This window comes from Odocoileus virginianus, chromosome 19 (assembly GCF_023699985.2).
Source record: "Odocoileus virginianus isolate 20LAN1187 ecotype Illinois chromosome 19, Ovbor_1.2, whole genome shotgun sequence".
NCBI classification, from domain to species: domain Eukaryota; kingdom Metazoa; phylum Chordata; class Mammalia; order Artiodactyla; family Cervidae; genus Odocoileus; species Odocoileus virginianus.
The window spans coordinates 26,530,789-26,552,529 of record NC_069692.1 but is presented as its reverse complement, the minus strand read 5'-3'; the positions used below and the strand labels follow the sequence as shown (position 1 = coordinate 26,552,529).

The 21,741-nt window shown below is 41.7% G+C and overlaps 1 protein-coding gene across 3 annotated transcripts in view; it reads right to left on the bottom strand.

Annotated features, from left to right (window-relative positions):
• Nucleotides 1-2,940: 2,940 nt before the first annotated feature.
• The window catches only part of PDSS2 (decaprenyl diphosphate synthase subunit 2), a 254,362-nt gene continuing 235,561 nt past the window's right edge, over nt 2,941-21,741 (bottom strand). For all 3 annotated transcript variants that reach the window (XM_020892367.2, XM_070450019.1, XM_020892368.2), the window contains one exon: nt 2,941-3,733. In XM_020892367.2, coding sequence (XP_020748026.1) covers nt 3,575-3,733 — 159 coding nt within the window. In that variant the 3' untranslated portion in view covers nt 2,941-3,574. The remainder of the gene's footprint in view (nt 3,734-21,741) is intronic.

Genomic DNA, 21,741 nt, shown 5'->3' with positions numbered 1-21,741 from the left:
GCAAGTAACTCACTAATCAGTATCTAATTGATAACTGTTTTTTAGAAACTGTTTTTCTAAGTTGGGGAAATTAAAGGAAGATGACAGTGGCACAGGAAACTGCTTGTACTTCCTGGGGAAATAGAACCTTAAATTTTAGAAAAGAATGTCTCTAGGGGTGGGACACCAAAGAAGCGTTGTTGAGAAGAGTGGAAGTGGATCACAGGTGCTGGGCGGTGAGGGAGGAAGCTGCAGTTGGCTACCTAAAATTATGTAGGGCGTCCGTGTGCAGGGGTACGGCTGTAAATTTTACAGTGAGACCACTACCTGTGAGCAAGAAAAAGGCATCTCCGTGGAGCAGAGCTGTGAGACCTGATAGATTTAAATGTCTTTGAGTATCTGAAGTGCCAGGGCTGGTCGAGATGGTGGGGACCCAGTAGTGAGTGCAGTGAATGATGAACTGCAACGGTTAAATAGTAGCCTGTAAGAAGCTGTAGTGCTAATGCTAGGAGGAAAAGAGTGGAGGTGGAAGGATAAACAGGGGAAGTGAGGGCAATTTCATTTAAGGGAGAACTGAGCACATTCAAAGCCAGCAGAGGAAACCCAAGCCTCAAAACCAGAGACATGAGACAGGAGGCTGCAGGCGGAAGAAAGAGTGTGAATGGGTTCGAGTGTGCTCAGGAATGTTTGGCTCTCTGCAACACCATGGACTGTGGTCCCACCAGGCTCCTCTGTCCATAGAATTCTCCAAGCAAGAATACTGGCGTGGCGTGCCCATTCCCTCCTCCAGAGGATCTTCCTGACCCAGGGATCGAACCCAAGTCTCTGCATCTTTTGCATCTCCTGAACTGGAAGGCGGATTCTTTACCATTGTGCCACCTGGGAAGCACCTTTGGAAAAGAGTAGAGTCTTATCTGGAAAGAGAAGCAAAGGAAGAGAGAAAGAGGTGCTGTCTGGAAAGACTTTAAAGTGGGAAAGGGAGTGTGAAGGCAAGCCAGTCAGGCAGAGGTGGGCTCTCTGCTGGCTCCTGCATCTATAAATAGGGGATAAGTCTTCGCCCCAGAGGGTAGCTATGGGATTCGAACAAGACAGCACCGTTAAATCCTTCAGCAGAGTGCCTGGCCTGCCCGCAGAGCCCTCACTAAGCCTGAAGCAAAGAGCGACAGGGAGGCAGGAGAGGCCAGGTGGCTCAGCGGCCAAAGTGAGTGAGGTTCGCAAGTCCAGGTGGAAGGAACAGGACAGCGGCTAATGAATGAACTCTCCCCTCTAGCAAGAGACTGGACGGTGATGCAGAGGGGGAAGGAAGTGGCATGCTAAAGTCACTAACTGCCTGACAGTGCCCTGGCACTAGGCCAAAAAAGTGTAATTAAATGTGTCTCGCTGTGCCCAAATTCCTCCCTAGAGAGTGTCCGAAGTTACAAGGGTTTAGAATGGATGAATAAATAAATACCCCCGAAGAAGGGGCATGGAGAAGACCATCAGTGTTTAATACTTTAGTGACTGAGCCAACACAGGAGGTTTAGCGAAGGCAGAGCTGTCACTCTGCAGTGAGGGCAGGGCTGCCGCTTCCAGGGAGCGCGGCCGCCAGGTACAGGAGAGGGAAGAGAGGTGGGCAGGGCTTCGGGAAGATGAGAGGGAGGCAGGAAATGGACCAAAGCAAGCAGAGAGGCTGGTGCCGAAACGAGGTCACACAACTGGAGAGCTGGGAGCTCCTTCGGCCACCGGTGGGGCAGCTGGGCGAGGAGTCGGCCAGTAAGCTTCAGGCACTCCTTCATCGCCTCTCTTTGGGTTTCACCTTCTCTCTTCCCCGAATCTCCATAGCATCTCTGTTATCCAGAGAGTCAGAAATGGGAAACTTTTTGACAATAAAGCAAAGGTTGAGGGGACTTTATATATTTCCCTGTTTAATCTTATTTTACAAATGCGGAGAGGCTCAGAGGGAAGGGCCTTGTTCAAGGTCACACAGTGAACCTGGTGCTTGAGCAGGCCTAGAAGATCACTAGAATCCTGCGCTGTGTTCCCCAGCGCCTGACCATCTGTTTGATGAAACCTACAGCTTGCTGAAGTTCCTGCACAGCCAGAGAACAGAAAGCAAGGCTCCTCCTCTGTGGAAGTTAATGATTAAAACCTTGTCTGATCTAAAGCATCTAACCCTAGTTACTAATTAAGCCAAATTCTGTGAGAAAAGACATTTCAAACAGAAGAGTGCTGTGTTCTCTTCAGTTAAATCTATAGGCCTTCAAATTATAGTAGCATAAACCGCACAGTTACAAAGTTTCAAGTATGCTTAAAAATATTTCACAATGCAATACCTTAACCTCCGTAGCTTACATTTTCTCTTCACTGCATGCCACATGCTGGGTCCTGCTAAAACGATTTGTAACTTTTGGAGAAGGAATTTAACTAAAGTGACTTCACTTACAGTGTTTGAGTGAAGTAGGTAATAAAATCTGTTTGCTGTGTTCGATGTCTCCAGATAGGGCTGTAATTACACCACATAAGGAAGAAAGGTGGCTGAGTCTCAGCCTAGATCATTTATGTAAACTCAGCCTTCTTGTCAACGGTGTTCTCATATTGCCTGCATCCAAACCGCAAAAATCATCTCCTGTGAACCACATAGAGACAGTGTCCAATTGCAGGCCTGTGAGACTGCTTATATTCTTTCTGTAATTGGAAGTCTGTGGTTCAAGACCAAAATCTGACATTCTGAGGTTAAAAACAAACAAATAAACAAAACTCACCAGTGAATTCCCCAGTACAACAACTATATATCTGACGCTTGTAAAAATTAAGGGTATTCTTTATACCTAAGTATTACAAATGTATACACTTTAAAAAAAAAGAAAAAAAAAAAGGCATCCTGTTCAGATTAAAAGAAAAAAACAAGTTTGGTTCTTTGAAATGCACTTGAAAAAAAATTTGGTCCAGAAAGAAAAACAGGCAATTTCTACTATAACCAAGTTAACATCTGACAACATTTTAATCTCCTACTTCAAATATTTGGCATTATTTTTTCAACAATTTCCACCCCTCCCCCAAATCTTACAAAAACCAAGAAGCAAAAAGTATAGCCAGACTGTATTGCAAGAAGACAAAGCATGTTTTTTTCTTAATCATTAGACTGGCCTCCATTATGACAAATTGGTCACTGGGTTTTCATTTGACGGTCCTCCCTGGCCAGCACTGACAGCGTTTCTGACACCTGCAGCTCCCAGCTTGCCCTGTCCTCTCTAGAAGGAAAACCACAGGCCACCGCCCTGGCGCCATCCCTGGCTCGGTCCAATCAATAAGGACTTATTTCCTGTCCATTTGCTGAGGTCACAGGAGCGAATCTCATTAATTATTTCTGCTACTGAAGCCTCAAGTGTGCTTCTGGCATGACAACTGAAAACTGCTTGACCTTTTTTCTTCTAATTTTGTTTGCAGCAGATCCAAAAAGAAGGCAGTATTCATTTAGCAGTGTGATAAAAAGAAGAAAAAAAATGTATATGTTGTTGAAGTCATTAACACATTTAGATATTTCATCATGAAATCTCCCGATCACCTCCTTCCCCAATTTTTTCAGCCAACGAACAATAGTCTTTTTAATTTGGTGTCAGGAAAATCTCATCACAGCAAACACAATGTTTTCTAAAGCAGTTCTGGCCTCCGAGGGAGGAAAGCTCTCCAGGGCCTCCAGTGCTTTGTTTCCATGGTAACGACACAGGTCAATAGCTGAAGTCACACCTTTGCCAGCTTTGATTGTTTCTCGCAACTGTTAAGAAACAAATGCACAGTAAAAGTCAGTTTTTAAGGTACCACAATTAAACTGGGGAGGGGAGCTGGAAAATGAAGAAGGGGAGAAACAGAACAGATTCACTGTTTCTGCTTTTGAGGTTAAAGAGGACATCATTCCCCAATGATTTGGAGGCACTAACATTGCCTAAGGCTGCTAGGTGTCAGCCCTCCAGAGCAGAACAATAGGCTCCAATCAGCCTAATTACACCTCCTCCCTAACTGCCACCCAGTGATAGCTTGAAGTGAGCCCTGCTAGAGGGTGGAGGTGAGGAAGGTGGAAGGGCATTTACATCTCTGGCATTTTGAATTCAGCAGCCTGATATTCTAAGGTGAGGGAGACTTCATTAACATCCTATTAATAACTAATATTTTTACACTGTATGTTGACACAATAGTTCACATGAAAATTCAAGGAAAAAAAAAAGAAAATTCAAGAAAGACACACAATAGATCTGAACACTACATTACTAAAGCTGTAAGACTCTGGGACAAATGAATTAAAATGCCTTTTGTAAAGCATAAGGTCAACTCTTGCTCACAAAGGGAGCTGATTTCCAATCCCTCTCCTTGACAATCAGAAAGGACCAATACAATAATTACACTTTATAGCTGAAGAAGAGTTATAATGATTGGCCGGTCCACTTCTCCTTGCCCCATTCCATCTTTTCTTTCTCAATGAAAACCTCTAATGTCTGCCTCACTCCCTAAACCAGATACTTGGGAGTCCTCCTTCATCCATCCAGGCACCATGGCTCACCCATGGCTGAACTTTTTGCACACCCCCTGGTTGGGTGAGGCCCGCTGGCAAGTTCTGGTCCATGAGACGTGAATGGTGCATGTCACTTCTGAGCTGTAGCACTTAGCCATCCATGGGAGTCCCGCCAGAGCCTTCCCTCTGGTAACTCAACTGGTCTCATTGGAGAAGTTCCTCAGGTTGGACTGGAGTGACCACAGTGAGCACCACGATCCTCCCCAACCAGAGCAGAACGTCATAAGGGCAAGAAACTTGTCTGCTGTCTGAAGAGACTGTCAAGTTGTCTGTGGCCATCTTGACTGATACACTCACTAAGTCCCAGCAATTCTAGCTCATACAGAGCCGTCATATTATCATCTACTCTTCACTCTCATTGCCATATTTGTTCAGGCTATCATCATCCCTTGCCTAGGTTATTTTTGCAATCACCTCCTGAAGAGTCTTCCCATTACCAGCTCTTTCCCTCTGGACTCCATCCTTCATGCTGCCAAGGAGCTCTTTATAAAATGCAAATGTGTTCTTGCTTAAAACCATCCACTGCCTTCCAAGAGCTCTAAGAAAAAAAGAAGTCCAAGCTCTTTCATGAGGCATGGGAGTCCTTTATCTGTCTAGCTCTTTCTCAGCCTGTTTCTTCCCTTTCCCTGTTTCATCACTACTTAGGGAACCTACTTACATCTGATGAGGTCTTCCCTGATAGCTCAGTTGGTAAAGAATCCACCAGCAATGCAGGAGGTCTGGGTTCGATCCCTGGGTTGGGAAGATCCCCTGGAGATGGGAAAGGCTACCCACTCCAGTATTCTGGTCTGGAGAATTCCATGGACTGTATAGTCCACAGGGTCACAGAGTTGGACACGACTGAGCGACTTTCACTCACTTCACTTGTAGGACTGCTGGTGGGTACTACACGAGACAGTACAGAGTGCTTGACAGTGTCTAAAACACTACAGATATTCAGAATGACTTAATTCTTCTTCCTCCTCAAGCCCTTAGCCACTGCCAGGAAAGCTACTCCAGCCACCAAGATGAAGTCTATTTTAGCTTGATGCATAACAACCTCACAGGTAGTTGAACTTGGATTAGACCAGCTTAAAGACTAAAAAAAAAAAAAAAAAAGGAAGAGAAAGGACATACCTCTTATTTTCATTAGTAGGCATTAGGGGAACCGGGGTAGGGGGGTGTGCTCTGAAAACCAACCTAAGAACTTTATTTAAAATTTTTTATCATAAAACATTTTTTATTTTTCTTTTCTATTTTTTGGCTGTGCTGCAGGGCATGCAGGATCTGTTCCCTAACCAGGGACTGAAGCTGTGCCCCCTGCAGTGGAAGCGTGATATCTTAACCATGGGACCACCGGGGAAGTCCCCTGAATATTTTACAAGCACAGAAAAGTTGAAAGAGTAGCACAGGAGTTGGCAACCTACAGCCTCAGACCAAAGGCTCAGATCAGGACTGATGCTGAAGCTGAAGCTCCACTACTCTGGCCACCTGATGCGAAGAACTGACTCACTGGAAAGATCCTGATGCTGGGAAAGATAGAGGGCGGGAAGAAAAGGGGATAACAGAGGATGAGACGGTTTGAGTTTGAGCAAGCTCCAGGAGTTGGTAATGGACAGGGAAGCCTGGCATGCTGCAGTCCATGGGGTTGCAAAGAGTTAGACATGACTGAGTGACTGAACTGAGCCTCAGACCAAATGTGGCCTCCCTGTTTTTATAAATTAACTTCTACTGGAATATAACATGCCCATTCACTTAAGTATGGTTGCTTCTGTGCTGTAACAGCAGAGAGGCAGAGCTGAGCAGCACCTAGACTCAACAATCATTAATACTTTGCTATTTTTGCTCTATCTACTTGTATGTGTGTTTTCTGAATCATTTGAAAGTAAGCTGTAAGCAGTGGTAAGCTGCTTAATTACTCTCCAGAGGAGAAAAAAAACCCTACTTGTAGATTTTGTGGTTTGCATACTCCCATCATGGTGGATTTCAAGCTACCAAGGGTTGCACAATAACAGAATTCTTAAATATTTAACAATTGGCTCTGAGTTGGCAGGACATGAGTTGGATGCACCATGAGCTGTAGGATGCTTTACCCTTGTTTTGAGAAGTATCTCCTAAGATAAGAACATTTTCCTACACGGCCAGAACTCTATTATCAGAACTCGGAAAGTTAACAGTAATACTCTCCTATTATGTAATATCTAGTGTACCTGTAAATTTTCCCAACTGGCTCCAAAATTTCTTTTTTAGCCTTTCAACGCCCACCCCCATCTCCGAAACTGTAATAAATCCTGGTTCACACACTGCATTCAGTTGTTATGACACTTTAAACTTCTTCCTCCCCCTACGATATTGCCATTTTGAAAGGACCAAGCTATGTTGTACAGTATTCTACATTCTGCATTTCTCTGATTGGTATGCCGAGTATGTTAGTCTATAAACTTTATTCAGTCAGGCTCCACTGAATATTTGATGCTGACTTATATGGCATTTAATGGGCTTCCCTGGTGGCTCAGATGGTCAAGAATCTGCCTGCAATGCAGGAGACCTGGGTTCACTCTCTGGGTTGGGAAGATCCCCTAGAGAAAGAAATGGCAACCCACTGTAGTACTCTTGCCTGGTGAATTCTATGGACAGAGGAGCCTGGTGGGGTATGGTAGTTAATCCTATGTGTGTGCATGCCAAGTTGCTTCAGTCATGTCAGACTCTTTGCAACCCCATGGACTGTAGCCTGCCATGCTTTTCTGTCCATGGGATTCTCCAAGCAAGAATACTTGAGTAGGTTGCCATGCCCTCCTGCATTGGCAGGTGGGTTCTTTACCACTAGCACCACCTGGGAAGCCCATTTAATCCTACAATGAAGGGTAATTCAGATTATGGCGAAATAGCACCCAGGAGGGCTTCACTGGTGGCTCAGTGGTACAGAATCCGCCTGCCAATGCAGGAGATGTGGGTTCAGTCCCTAAGTCAGGAAGATCCCTGGTGTAGGAAATGACAACCCACTCCAGTATACTTGCCTGTGAAATCTCATGGACAGAGGAGCCTGATGGGCTACAGTCCATAGGGTCGCAAAGAGTCAGACAAAACTGAGCAACTGAACACACACATATACCCAGGAGGACATCTCTAAAAGTTACTCATGCCCTAAAAAGAGTTAATTTCTCTTTCCCAATGACTATTCTACTTCCAGTTAATACTCCAATCTGCTCTCCACAGAGTTGGCTCAAAAGACTTTGCATACCAAGGACCCAATAGCTTCCATGTGTAAAGTACCCATTTCAGGACTCACTGGTAATCTAATCCTTCATGGAAGGCATTAATATTATTCTTCATAGGCATCTATATACACTTCCACCAACTAAACATAAACTACTGGTTCAAAGGAAATCCTTCAGATATAATTAATAGGGTATAACTGAGATTCATTTTTACTATAAATTAGAATAGGCCATGAGTTCATTCAGAAAAATACAATATTGGAAAATATAGAAAAGTACAAAAACAGAAAATACAAATATAAAAAATACAAATAACACAAAAATAATATACAAAAAGAAATACAAAAATACACAAGACACATTAAGCTGGAGTTCCTAAACCTGGCTGCTCATAAGATTCACCTGGGTAGCTTTAACATACAGATACCTAGACCTCATTCCTGGAGATGGATTCAGTAAGGCCTTAAAAAAATACTTCTTAGGTCACTTCAATGATTAACCAGATTTGGGAGTACCTCACTCACTGGGGCATGTATTTGGAGTGATGATATTTTAAAATTATCATGTTGGATTTATACTGTTTTAACCACACTTGCAAAGTGTTGTCTTTGTGATGATCAGATTAAATTCAGCAAGCATTTATTGGGCACCTCTATGCCATAGCTATATAGTAGGGGCTAGAGGTACAGACGGAGAAGGCAATGGCACCCCACTCCAGTGTTCTTGCCTGGAAACTCCCATGGACAGAGGAGCCTGGTGGGCTGCAGTCCATGGGGTCACTAAGAGTCAGACACAACTGAGCGACTTCACTTTCACTTTTCACTTTCATGCATTGGAGAAGGAAATGGCAACCCACTCCAGTGTTCTTGCCTGGAGAATCCCAGGGACTGGGGAGCCTGGTGGGCTGCCGTCTATGGGGCTGCACAGAGTCGGACACGACTGAAGCGACTCAGCAGCAGCAGCAGCAGCAGAGGTACAGAAAGAGACACAGCTGCTGCCTCCAGGGCCACTTGCTGGAGGGCTTGTGATAGGGCTGCAGAACCAGAGAGGGCTGAGTGGAACACAGAGGGACTGGACCCATGATGTTGGTTCTGATAGTTGCAAGAGAAAAGACCACATAAAAAAAATTCTTTTCACTTTTGCCCTCACCTACATTTTGACTGGGCAAATTCCCAACTGATGCACTTAATAATGCAACTTAAAATACAAAATAATGCAACTTGAAAATACAACTTTCCCCATTAGGATGTGGCTAAAATGCTCATAAGCCCACTCTGGCCTTTATGACCTGAAAACCACTTTAGCTGTAGGATAAATTTAAAAAATACAAGAAGGTGAATTATCATTTTGCATTTTATTTCCTTGATATAGCACTTTAGGGAAATAATTTAATTAAACCTCTAATTAAGTCAACTGAATAGTTGTATACGTACAGTATCACCTGAAATAAATTAAGTCCAAATCACCCGTTAGAGGATCCATTAAAAATATTAACACAGAAGAGAATGCATAGTACTTAAACTTAAGTGCATTATTATCAGTATTTATCAAAAGGTATCACTTCCCCGTGATAAATGTATCTTTTATGAGACTATTTTAAGAAATCACTGTATGCCTCTGAAAACTATCTGGTTTGAAAGTCCTCTGAAAATAAAAGACAAGCCCCTGCCACGGGGTCGCAGTAGCTTTAGAAGATGAGGAGGCAGCAGCTCCTGCCATCCAATGAAAACAGAGGGAGACTAAGAGCTAGAAGAAACCCCAAGCACTGTCTTCTCACCTCGTTTTGCAGGAGAAGATGCTGGATGAGAGGCTAAGAGGCATGGACAAGAGTCAACAGCAAATCTGAGAAATGGCCTGGGTTTCATTTCTGCATTCCCAAGCTCTTCCACCCTATAGCACTGGAAAAGACTTGGAGATAACCCCAAGTTTTATTTCACCCAACCAGAACAGGGATACTAAAACCCATCTGGAACACAGGTTAGACTATGTTCTGAAGAAACTGTGTAACAGAGTAAGGGAGAATGAAACAATGTAAAGTTGTTTTTTTCTTTTTTTTTAGTGCTTAAAAACAGCTGGATAAGGGTAAAAGAAAACAAACAGAAGCCATGCTATTATGGGAAGAGACCACATACCTCCCAACTAAGAGGTAGGAGTGGACCATGCTTGCTTAATAGAGATTATACAGCTGGAAGAAAGGTACAATACAGTAATGACATGAAACTTCAACCTTTGAACATCTGCTAAAACTTGCATTCTATGGTTGACAAATTCCTGGTGTGCCTGACTGATAATCTTATGTATCAGAGGAGAGAAGAAGCACTTTTTGCTTAGCTATGTCAGCATAACTGGCTATAAACGTGATAGGGATTAACAAAAACTCAATGCCATCCTGGTGTTAGAATCGGCTTCCCTGGTGGCTCAGACAGTGAAGAATCTGCCCACAATGAGGATGACCTGGGTTCGATCCCTGGGTTGGGAAGATCCCCTGGAGCAGGGAATGGCAACCCACTCCAGTATCCTTGCCTGGAGAATTCCAAGGACAGAGGAGCCTGATGGGCTACAGTCAAGGGGTCGCAAAGAGTCAGACATGACTGAGGGACTAACAGTTTCACTTTCACTGGTGTTAGAATCAGTCCTTAGAAAGGACTAGCAGGTGTAGGTTTGGACATCTGGACTATGTGTTAGGAAAGTGCATTGCAAAAATGAGTTTAGTGAAATGATGGCCATGATTCCAAGAATTTATAACTGGAAATACAGTTCAAGGGTGACAGAAGCTACTGGAAAACTAAACTCCAACAACAGTCATAATTAATTATGAAAGTGAACAAAATAATGGCTACTGAATAAACTCTATCAGGACTCACATTTGAGAAGGTGTGGGTGCAAAAGGAGAAGCCTATCATCCCCTCCACTGCACAGACCACCGTGGAGATCGGGTCCTATCCCTGGCTTGAAGGAGCTGACAGAAAGAGAGGCACAAAGCTGTAAAAATTGTGTAGGACTCCACCAATAGGTCTGTACTGTCACAGGCTGCCTCACAGAAAATGTTCAGAAACAAACAACCTTGTCAAAATCTGCTAAAGTCTGATGGGCATTCATGGGGGGTGGGGGGCAGCACGGGGAGGAGATGATGACAAAAATGAGGGGCTTTGAAATGTAAAGGCTGTATGCTGAGTTAAAACAAGTATGTGCAAATATTTGCAAAAGATAATGTACTATTAAAAGAAGACAAAGGAAATAGAACAACTGAAGAATGAGTTGGAAATTGTAAAGACCAAATTCCACAAAGAGGGACTTTTAAAGATGATGCATAAGATATTATGCATTCAAATGGCCCATGATAGGTTGTCAGGGAACCTTGGATACAGCTATCATCTTGGCTTTTGGTGTCCTTAGCCTTCCAGGACAACCCACTCTCCCATGCTAAACATTGTGCTATCCTCTGGGACAAACAGCTGTGTGGTTTTCTCACTCTCTTTGCCTGATGTTCCTCTCCAGTTTTCATCCTCTGACACTTTCCTTCTTTGCCTACCTCCCTCACGCTGAAGATGTAGTTCCTGGTCTAGAGCACCTTCACAGATGCACCCACCCACCTCTGTCCTGCTCTCATATGCCTGGAATGCATATAACTGTCCTTCCCAGCTAATGAAAGACTGTGAGAAATGTCAGAAATGGGAGAGTCAAATGACTAATGCGTTCCAATACTGGACAAAAAAAATGAGGACAAATGTGCATTCTGTAACACAGATCTGTGAACTTATGAAAATTATGGCAAAAATCCCGAAAAGGTGAACTCCAGAGAAAAAGCAGTGGTGATCATGGCCCCAGGATAGGTGGGTCACAATGGGCACATTATAACAGAACAATCTCATCTTTCTTTTGATATTAACTTGACTGCTAGCTTCAGAAATAGTAGAGTACATTCAGATTTTCGTCATGGATAAGACAGAGAAACAGGATCTGTATTAGAGTTTGGTAATATGGATTCAAATATGTAAAACAACCATTCCCAGAAAATGTTTAGCAGTGGATTTATATTGAACAGAAAGGTGATACCTGGTATTGTACTGAAAGACTCAGTACTTGGTTCCTTTCCCTTATCACAGTGATTGAAAGATGATGGAGAAGAAATGAAGGTTAAATTTTAATTTTCAGATGTCACACAGTCAAGAGAGGAAGCTAACACATGGACAGCATCAAAATTTTAATGGCTTTGACATGTTGAGCAATAGACTGATACTAGCCAGATGAAATGGAACAGGGAAACCGTATAGTTGAGTATTTAGGTTTCATAAACTAATTACAAAAATGTAAACCTCAGTTTGGCAGTGACTCATAGAAAAATGCTGAGAATCTTTGATAACGACATTCTGTATATAAGCCAAAACTGTGACGCAGATACTAAAAAAAAGCAAACGCAAACCTTGGCAGTATAAACAGATGCACATGTCCAAAAGACAGGCAAGAACAGTCTCACTGCAGTCTTTGATAGCTAATCATTTTTAGAAAACTATGTTCAAATCCTGGGTGCCATGTCTCAAGAGGGACACTGACAAGATAGACAGGGTCCAGATGAGGATGAAGAAGTATTTGGAAACATGTCATCTAAGGAATGCTTAACCTGGAGGAAAGGGTAAGGAAGATATTAAACCCATCCTCAAACTAAAGCAATTAAATGGAAGGAGGAGAAGTCCTGTTTTATATGCCTCAGGGAACAGAACAAAGAGCAATCAGGTGAAATTTCTAGGAAGCTTCAATTTCAATTACAAGTAAGAAAGAGCCTTCAGATGACTAGAGTTGTCTAACAACGAATAATTTTTTTTTGACAAATTGTAAATTCCCTATCATTGAAAGTCCTCAGCAACTAGATACCCACATCAGAGAAGGTATAAGTGAAACTCTAAGCTGAAGATGGAGGTGGGACAAGGCTGCCTCCAAGGTGCAACACAACCTTAAGATTCAAGCTGACTGTGCTTCAACTGAATGGTTTTGCTAGCTTCTGAGTGGCAAGACTTGGTACAAAATGAAAAACAGTAATTAAAACCTTTCTTTAATACAATAAGCTGTGAAATGTATCACAAACAACATAAAAATTTCCTTTTTACTTAGAATGACTTATTACTAAAAAGCAGAGACATCACTTTGCTGACAAAGATCTAGTCAAAGCTATGGTTTTTCTAGTAGTCACATATGGATGTGAGAGTTGCACTATAAAGAAAGCTGAACGCCGAAGAATTGATGCTTTTGAACTGTGGTGTTGGAGAAGACTCCTGAGAGTCCCTTGGACTGTAAGGAGATCAAACCAGTCAATCCTAAAGGAAATCAGTCCTGAATATTCACTGGAAGAACAGATGCTGAAGCTAAAGCTCCAATACTTTGGCCACCTGATGCAAAGAACTGACTCATTGGAAAAGACCCTGATGTGGAAAGATTGAAGGCAGGAGAAGGGGACGACAGCGGATGAGATGGTTGAATGGCATCACCAACTCGATGGACATGAGTTTGAGCGAGCTTTGGGAGGTGGTGATGGACAGGGAAGCCTGGTGTGCTGCAATCCACAGGGTTGCAAAGAGTTGGACACAACTGAGTGACTGAACTGAACTGAACTAGAATAACAAATTATGTAAAATAATCTGTAGGAAAAAAAAATCTACTGATCTTAAATACTTAATCTACTGATCTAATGACCTTAATTAAATGTCTTATTTTGGCAAAAATGGAAGAAAGTGGAAATAAGAGAATTTTTAGTTATTCCCTCAATCACATGAATTCACAGGTGAAGACACAATTAGAATGGTGGTGTGTCCCGATATTAAAATAGTAATAATAATATAATAATAATAGCAATAGCAACAAAGACAACCCCATATGTAGTACTTACATGTGCCTAGCACTGTTCTGATATATCTATATAATATATATAAGATACATATAATAGTACTTACCTCATAGAACTATTGTGAGGATTGCATACACATACATATACCTTCTGTTCTATATACCTTATGAGGTGTATGTGTGTGTGTATCTATCTATCTAGGAAAAATTCGAATTTCATTTGAGAAGAGAACACATATGCCAATATTGTCCTTTGCACAGGACAAACTTTTAAAATACACATCACAGATTTTAAAAAATACTTCAAATCAAATATTTTCAGATAAAATCATATTTACAGAGATGACAGAAACCTAAGCCATCATTAGATTAATTATGTACATCATCTTACAGCATACACATTTTTTTTTCTACCACAAGTAAAAATGCCATACAATTGTGGAACAAATGTCAACAGGAATTGGAGGTGGAAAATTTCCACATTTTCTGCTAAGAAAAAGCCATAAATACCTCAATATACTTGAGTAAGTATACTCTTGTACTCATACTTTTTAAACAAAAAGGCACTGAATAAAACAAAACTAATATATTTGTACCTAAAAAATTCTTAATAACAGAAACTTTTTTTTTTAATTAAAAATCTCAACCAAAGACTCTGACTGCAACATTGGTATTGGGGTTTCATGCAACCAACCGGACACTGCCTCTTATCATTTTCAAATTAAAAAAAAAAATTTCAGTGTTCATCATGCTACATTGAAGTCACTGGATAAAAGATAAGTTCAAAATGACAAACATAATTTTTCACAAGCTTTAAACATTTTCACTATTCTCTAATAAAATATCAGAGTATTTTTCTTTTGTAAAATAGCCTGTAATTTACTGTAATATAGATCTGTATTGAGTTTTGAGATACTAATTTTTAACAAGTTCTATTTATTGTTTTGAAGAATTAAAATCATTCTGTATAACTGTGTGAGAGTTCAGGACACACATGGCATTTGTTACACTACTCTCCTTTTCCCTGGCCAAGTTCTGGAAGCCCATGGAGATGGGAGGTAAGAAAGGTGAACTCCAAGAGGGACAAAATGCCACATATTTCCAGACATGATGACCTTTCAAGAACCTTGGAGCAGAATCCTCCAAATGAAACCACACAGGAACCATTTTTTAATCTTATAACAGGATGAGATGTTACCTTCCTAAGACTGATTAATTCATTTATGCTGTTTCATAATAATACAAAAAATAATCATAGAGAAGCAATAAGCACACTGCCTCTCTCCCTGGCAGTGGGGAAACTCTGGACCTGGACATGTGTGACCTTGGGCATAGTAACTTCTCTAAGCCCACCTCACCTAAAATCACAGAGATAATATTTATGCCACAGGCAATTATTATGAGGAACGAATAAGATAATGTATGTGAAATTAACATCAATAAGCTTCACAAATATAAGGTTTGAAGAATAAGGGAACATGGGGATACATTGCAAAGCTCACATTAACATTTATATAATGTACCTGGTTCATTTCCAAGGCAAACCATTCAATATCAGGGTAATCCAAGTCTATGCCCCAACCAGTAATGCTGAAGAAGCTGAAGTTGAACAGTTCTATGAAGACCTACAAGACCTTTTAGAACTAACACCCCCAAAAGATGTCCTTTTCATTACAGGGGACTGGAATGCAAAAGTAGGAAGTCAAGAAACACCTGGAGTAACAGGCAAATTTGGCCTTAGGAGTACGGAATGAAGCAGGGCAGAGGCTAACAAAGTTTTGCCAAGAGAACGCACTGGTTATAACAAACACCCTCTTCCAACAAGAGAAGACTCTACACATGGACATCACCAGATGGCCAACACCGAAATCACACTGATTATATTCTTTGCAGCCAAAGATGGAGAAGCTCTATACAGTCAGCAAAAACAAGACCTGGAGCTGGCTGTGGCTCAGATCATGAACTCCTTATTGCCAAATTCAGACTTAAACTGAAGAAAGTAGGGACAACCACTAGACCATTCAGGTATGACCTAAATCAAATCCCTTATGATTATACAGTGGAAGTGAGAAATAGATTTATGGGACTAGATCTGATAGAGTGTCTGAAGAACTATGGACGGAGGTTCGTGACACTGTAGAGGAGACAGGGATCAAGACCATCCCCATGGAAAAGAAATGCAAAAAGGCAAAATGGTTGTCTAAGGAGGTCTTGCAAATAGCTGTGAAAAGAAGAGAAGTGAAAAGCAAAAGAGAAAAGGAAAGATATACCCGTTTGAATGCAGAGTTCCAAAGAATAGCAAGGAGAGATAAGAAAGCCCTCCTCAGTGATCAGTGCAAAGAAATAGAGGAAAACAACAGAATGGGAAAGACTAAAGATCTCTTCAAGAAAATTAGAGATACCAAGGGAACATTTCATGCAAAGATGGGCTCAATAAAGGACAGAAATGGTATGGATCTAACAGAAGCAGAAGATATTAAGAAGAGGTGGCAAGAATACACAGAAGAACTACACAAAAAAGATCTTCACGGCCCAGATAATCACGATGGTTTGATCACTTACCTAGAGTCAGACATCCTGGAATGTGAAGTCAAGTGGGCCTGAGGAAGCATCACTACGAACAAAGCTAGTGGAGGTGATGGAATTCCAGACGAGCTATTTCAAATCCTGAAAGATGATGCTGTGAAAGTGCTGCATTCAACATGCCAGCAAATTTGGAAAACTCAGCAGTGGCCACAGGACTTGAAAAGGTCAGTTTTCATTCCAATCCCAAAGAAAGCCAATGCCAAAGAATGCTCAAACCACCGCACAATTGCACTCATCTCACACGCTAGTAAAGTAATGCTCAAAATTCTCCAAGCAAGGCTTCAACAATACATGAACTTTGAACTTCCAGATGTTCAAGTTGGTTTTAGAAAAGGCAGAGGAACCAGAGATCAAATTGCTAACATCTGCTGTATCATCGAAAAAGCAAGAGAGTTCCAGAAAAACATCTACTTCTGCTTTATTGACTCTGCCAAAGCCTTTGACTGTGTGGATCACAATAAACTATGGAAAAAAAGAGATGGGAATACCAGACCACCTGACCTGCCTCTTGAGAAATCTGTAATGCAGGTCAGGAAGCAACAGTTAGAACTGGACATGGAACAGACTGGTTCCAAATAGGGAAAGGTGTACGTCAAGGCTGTATATTGTCACCCTGCTTATTTAACTTATATGCAGAGTACATCATGCAAAATGCCGCGCTGGATGAAGCACAAGCTGGGATCAAGATTTCCAGGAGAAATATCAATAACCTCAGATACCCAGATGATACCACCCTTATGGCAGAAAGTGAAGAACTAAAGAGCCTCTTGACAAAAGTGAAAGAGGAGAGTGAAAAGGTTGGCTTAAAGCTCAACATTCAGAAAACTATGATCATGGCATCCAGTCCCATCACTTCATGGCAAATAGATGGGGAAACAGTGGAAACAGTGGCTGACTTTATTTTGGGGGGCTCCAAAATCAATGCAGATGGTGACTGTAGCCATGAAATTAAAAGACGCTTGCTCCTTGGAAGAAAAGTTATGACCAATCTAAACAGCATATTAAAAAGCAGAGACATTAGTTTGCCAACAAAGGTCCATCTAGTCAAAGCTATGGTTTTCCCAGTAGTCATGTATGGATATGAGAGTTGGATTATAAAGAAAGCTGAGCACCAAAGAATTGATGCTTTTCAACTGTGGTGTTGGAGAAAACTGTTGAGAGTCCCTCGGACTGCAAGGAGATCCATCCAATCCATCCTAAAGGAGATCAGTCCTGAGTGTTCATTGGAAGGACTGATGTTGAAACTCCAATACTGTGGCCACCTGACGTGAAGAGCTGACTCATTTGAAAAGACCCTGATGCTGGGAAGGATTGAAGGTGGGAGGAGGAGGGGATGACAGAGGATGAAATGGTTGGATGGCATCACCGACTCAATGGAGATGAGTTTGAGTAAACTCGGGGAGTTTACCTCCATCCCAGGGAGGCCCGGGATGCTGTGGTCCATGGGGTCTTGAACAGTAGGACATGACTGAGCAACTGAACTGCCTGACTGACTGATTAACCTGGCTTTAATTATAAAGAATATAGACTATTTTACATAGATTCATGGAAGTATTTTCAATATTTTAAAACTGTGATTATTAGAAAATAGGAAACATGCTTGTTCTGAAAAATGAATTTCCAAATCATCTTGATCACTGAAAATTCTGTCTATTCTCCCTAAAAGGGGAAAGAAAAACACACAATAAAAACAGATAGGGTATCATTTTTCTTGCCCTCTCTTCCACATGAGTCTATTAAGCTCAGTCTGGATGATGTGTGTGGCCTCCTGTTGAGAGTGAGATTTCAGAACTGATTTCAAGGCTCAACCTCTCAGTGAAGTACATCTGAGTCTGTGTTGTGAAATACTATCCACAAAGACCTGAACATAATCAAACAACTCATTTCATAAAAATGATCATATCTGAATATATATGTATACTATATGTATGCTATACTTAGTTGCTCAGCCATGTCTAACTGGTTGCAATCCCACGGACTGTAGCCCACCAGGCTCTTCTGTCCATAGGGATTCTCCAGGCAAGAATACTGGAGTGGATAGCCTATCCCTTCTCCAGGTGATCTTCTGGACCCAGGAAATGAACTGGGGTCTCCCGCATTGCAGGCTGATTCTTTACCAGCTGAGCTACCAAGGAACCCCGTATTATATGTATAAATACCTCTAAACAAACACCCATACATACATATATAATTTAGAAATATTTTCATATAGTTAAAAACATTTTATTGGCATAATCAAAACTGACCAAAACTGTTCACTCTATGGATGAGTATTCAGGTAAAGTTGTGCCTGCTGCTTAAGAAACAAGAGGTCAGCTTGGAGCTCAGGGTATGAGTAGATGTGCCTGATTTCAAGTTGTCATTAAAGGGAATAAGTATATGATTTTAGTTTTTAAAAGTTAATTTATAAATTCTCATTAACATTTGGTAAGTAGGGTATCTGAGGGTGGTGGTGGTGCTCAGTTGTGTCCGACTCTTTGCGACTCCATGGACTACAGGCCACCAGGCTCCTCTGTCCATGGGATTTTCCAGGCAAGAATACTGGAGTGTGTTGCCATTTCTTCTTCCAGGGGATCTTTCCAACCCAGGGATCAAACTTGCATTTCTTGCGTCTCCTGCTCTGGCAGGTGGCACCACTGTGCCACTTGGGAAGCCCCATCTGACATATGTATGGAATTATATTAAATTGAGGCTTAATTCCACAGAAAAAGCAATTTTTGCTGCTTGGTTATCATGTCTTCTAGAGGAAAATTTAATGATGCATGCACATCATGTATGTAAACCATCCTGGGGATTATGAGAGAAACACATAAATTATGCAAGAGTGAATTTGAGTTTCCAGCTTGACTTGAGTCTATATCTTATTCATTTCTCTTCCTAAAAAATTAATTAATTAATTTGAAATTTTTGGTTGCACTGGGTTTTTGCTGCTACACTTGGGTTTTCTCTAGTTGCAGTTGAGTGGGGACTACTCTGTTGTGGTGAGGGGCTTCTCATTGCAGTGGCTTGTCTTGTTCTGGAGCACAGGTTCGAGAGCATGGGCTCAGTAGTTGTGCAGAGACTTAGGTGCTCCAAGGCATGTGGGATCTTCCCAGGGCAGGGATCATGTCCCCTGCATTGGCAGGTGGATTCTTATCCACTGCACACCAGGGAAGTACCTTCATTCATTTCTTAAATTCTCCTCATATTCTGATTTTTCAATCTGCCAAAACCTTGGGATCACTTAACTCAAAACCACTACTACCACCAGCATCACTACTATCCATTGAGCCTAGATTCCTGGCATCCCAACATACATCCTGATACAAAATGAGCTCAAAACACACAAATTCCATCACTGGTCTCAGTGTGCATGCTAAGTGGCTTTAGTCATGTCCAATTCTTTGCCACCCTATGGACTATAGCCCACCAGCCTTCTCTGTCCATGGGATTCTCCAGGCAAGAATACTGGAGTGGGTTGCCATTCCCTTCTCCAGGGGATCTTCATGACAAGGGATCAAACCTGCATCTCTTCTGTCTCCTGCACTGACAAGCAGGTTCTTTATCACTAGCGCCACCTGGGAAGCCCTTCATCCATCACTGGAACACACATCAAATGACAGAAAAACAATAGCTACTTAGAGCAATGACAAACGATGTATATCTCAGCCAGGCCTTCCAGGCAGATCACATCAGACTGAGGGCACATGCAGGAAGCAATGCTATGGGGGTGATGCTGTTACTCTGTACCATATAAGTGTAATCATTTCTGCAGGATTAACACCTCCTCCAGATGTAGGAGGGCTCGACGTTATGGTGCTATGGTATTCGTTAATATAGACCCTTGCTTTCATCGAGAGAACAGTGATGAGAACTTGATTTATATTTTTTTATGTTTATTTATTTGGCTGCATTGGGTCTTAGTTGTAGCACGTGGGATCTCTGACGCTCATGTGGGATCTTTCATTGTGCTGTATGTGGGCTCTTAGTTCCCCACAAGGGATCGAATCTGCATCCCCTGCATTGCAAGGCCGACCGGACCACCAAGGAAATCTTGAGAACTTGTCTTAAATGGTCATATCTCTAAAACTTTCTTGAAAGAGGGAAGAATGCATACCAGCTTAGGAAAAAAATCACAATAATCACTGAACTAGTTCAGCAAATAAATCCTAAGATATTCACTTACTAGATAGTCACTATTTCCGAGACCAGAATTATGTTAGGATTATAGAGTAATGCATACCATTTTCTGGATTTTGGTAAGACCAGAGACTGACTACAAATTCTCTCTTACTTCTTTTTGTTGTATGTCTAAAGCACCCTGGGAAACAGTGTGATAGTGAAGAGTACAGTGTGGAGTCAATAGACCTGGCTAGAATCATGGCTGTGAGATAGTAACTGTGTGAACACCGTTAGCTTATTTCATCTCTTCTCCATAAAACGAAAGGATTCAGAGACAGGATCTGATAGAACCGCTTGATTGACGTGCTCAGTGTATGTCTTGAACAGAGAGCACCCTGAAGAAAATGCTTACAATGACATGCATCTTACCAGGGTCACAGGACGTAGAAAAGCCTACAGCCTTTCCTAACAGGTGCGTAGGAATGAAGACAAAAGGCAGCAAAATTTCTTTGGCTCTAGAACAGGGAGACCTTCCATAGGGGGCATCATGCATGAATCAATCTTCAGAGGCACATCTTTGGCTTTAGTACTATCTGGTGGATAGGTAAGATCTTTCCTCAAGCCAGAAAGTCAAGCACTTGGAAGAAAGAAAAGATCTACTCAGTGGTAATCTCTGTCATCTCCACTGTGACCTCAGTAATTCTGTTTAAAATTGAGGTGCACAGCTACCATGCCATTTCAGAAAGGTGCTTAAGCATATCGAGGATCGATATTCAGTCTCATGTGTCAGCAGGGAAGCTAAGTAGTGCCTTCAGACACAGCTGAGGAAGCACGGGGGAATGGCATCAGATATACCATCTGAACAAATTACAGCTTTCTGTAAGATCAAACATCTTGACATCACAGAAGTCCTTAATTCCATGTAAAATCAGGCTGTAGGATTAGTGAACAAATTTGCAAATAACAATCTAAGGCAATGACAAAGACTACCGACTTACTGAAACTAGATTCAACATCGACACAGAGGTGCCTCCCTTTTCATCCTCTTTTTGGAAAACTCAAGTCCTTCCACTGCTTTTGATGACATGGAAAGAAACAGTATTCCCTTCATATCTACTTAAAACTGTTTCATGGACTAAGCAGACTCCTCCAGGGGACAAAAGGCTCAGTCCTCCACATAAAGTCACACACTCACTCCCTGTTCACAGGTGGGTCCTGATACCACAAACTGGGAACAATAATTGAATCCAGCTACCCCACCGTGCAGAGCATTTATCCACAGAACCAGTTGGTGAGCATCTGTAGTTAGCTAGACTAAGATTCAAAAGGTTACCCCAAATGAATCTTTGTTTTAACCCAGAGAGTGCATGCCATTGAGGAAGTATTTGATTAAATATACTAGGGGAGAAATTAAGAGGATCAAAGGTGGAGTCAAATTCATCTTATGAATGAAAAGGAACATAGGCACAAACAGCTGGAGTATCTTGGGTTATT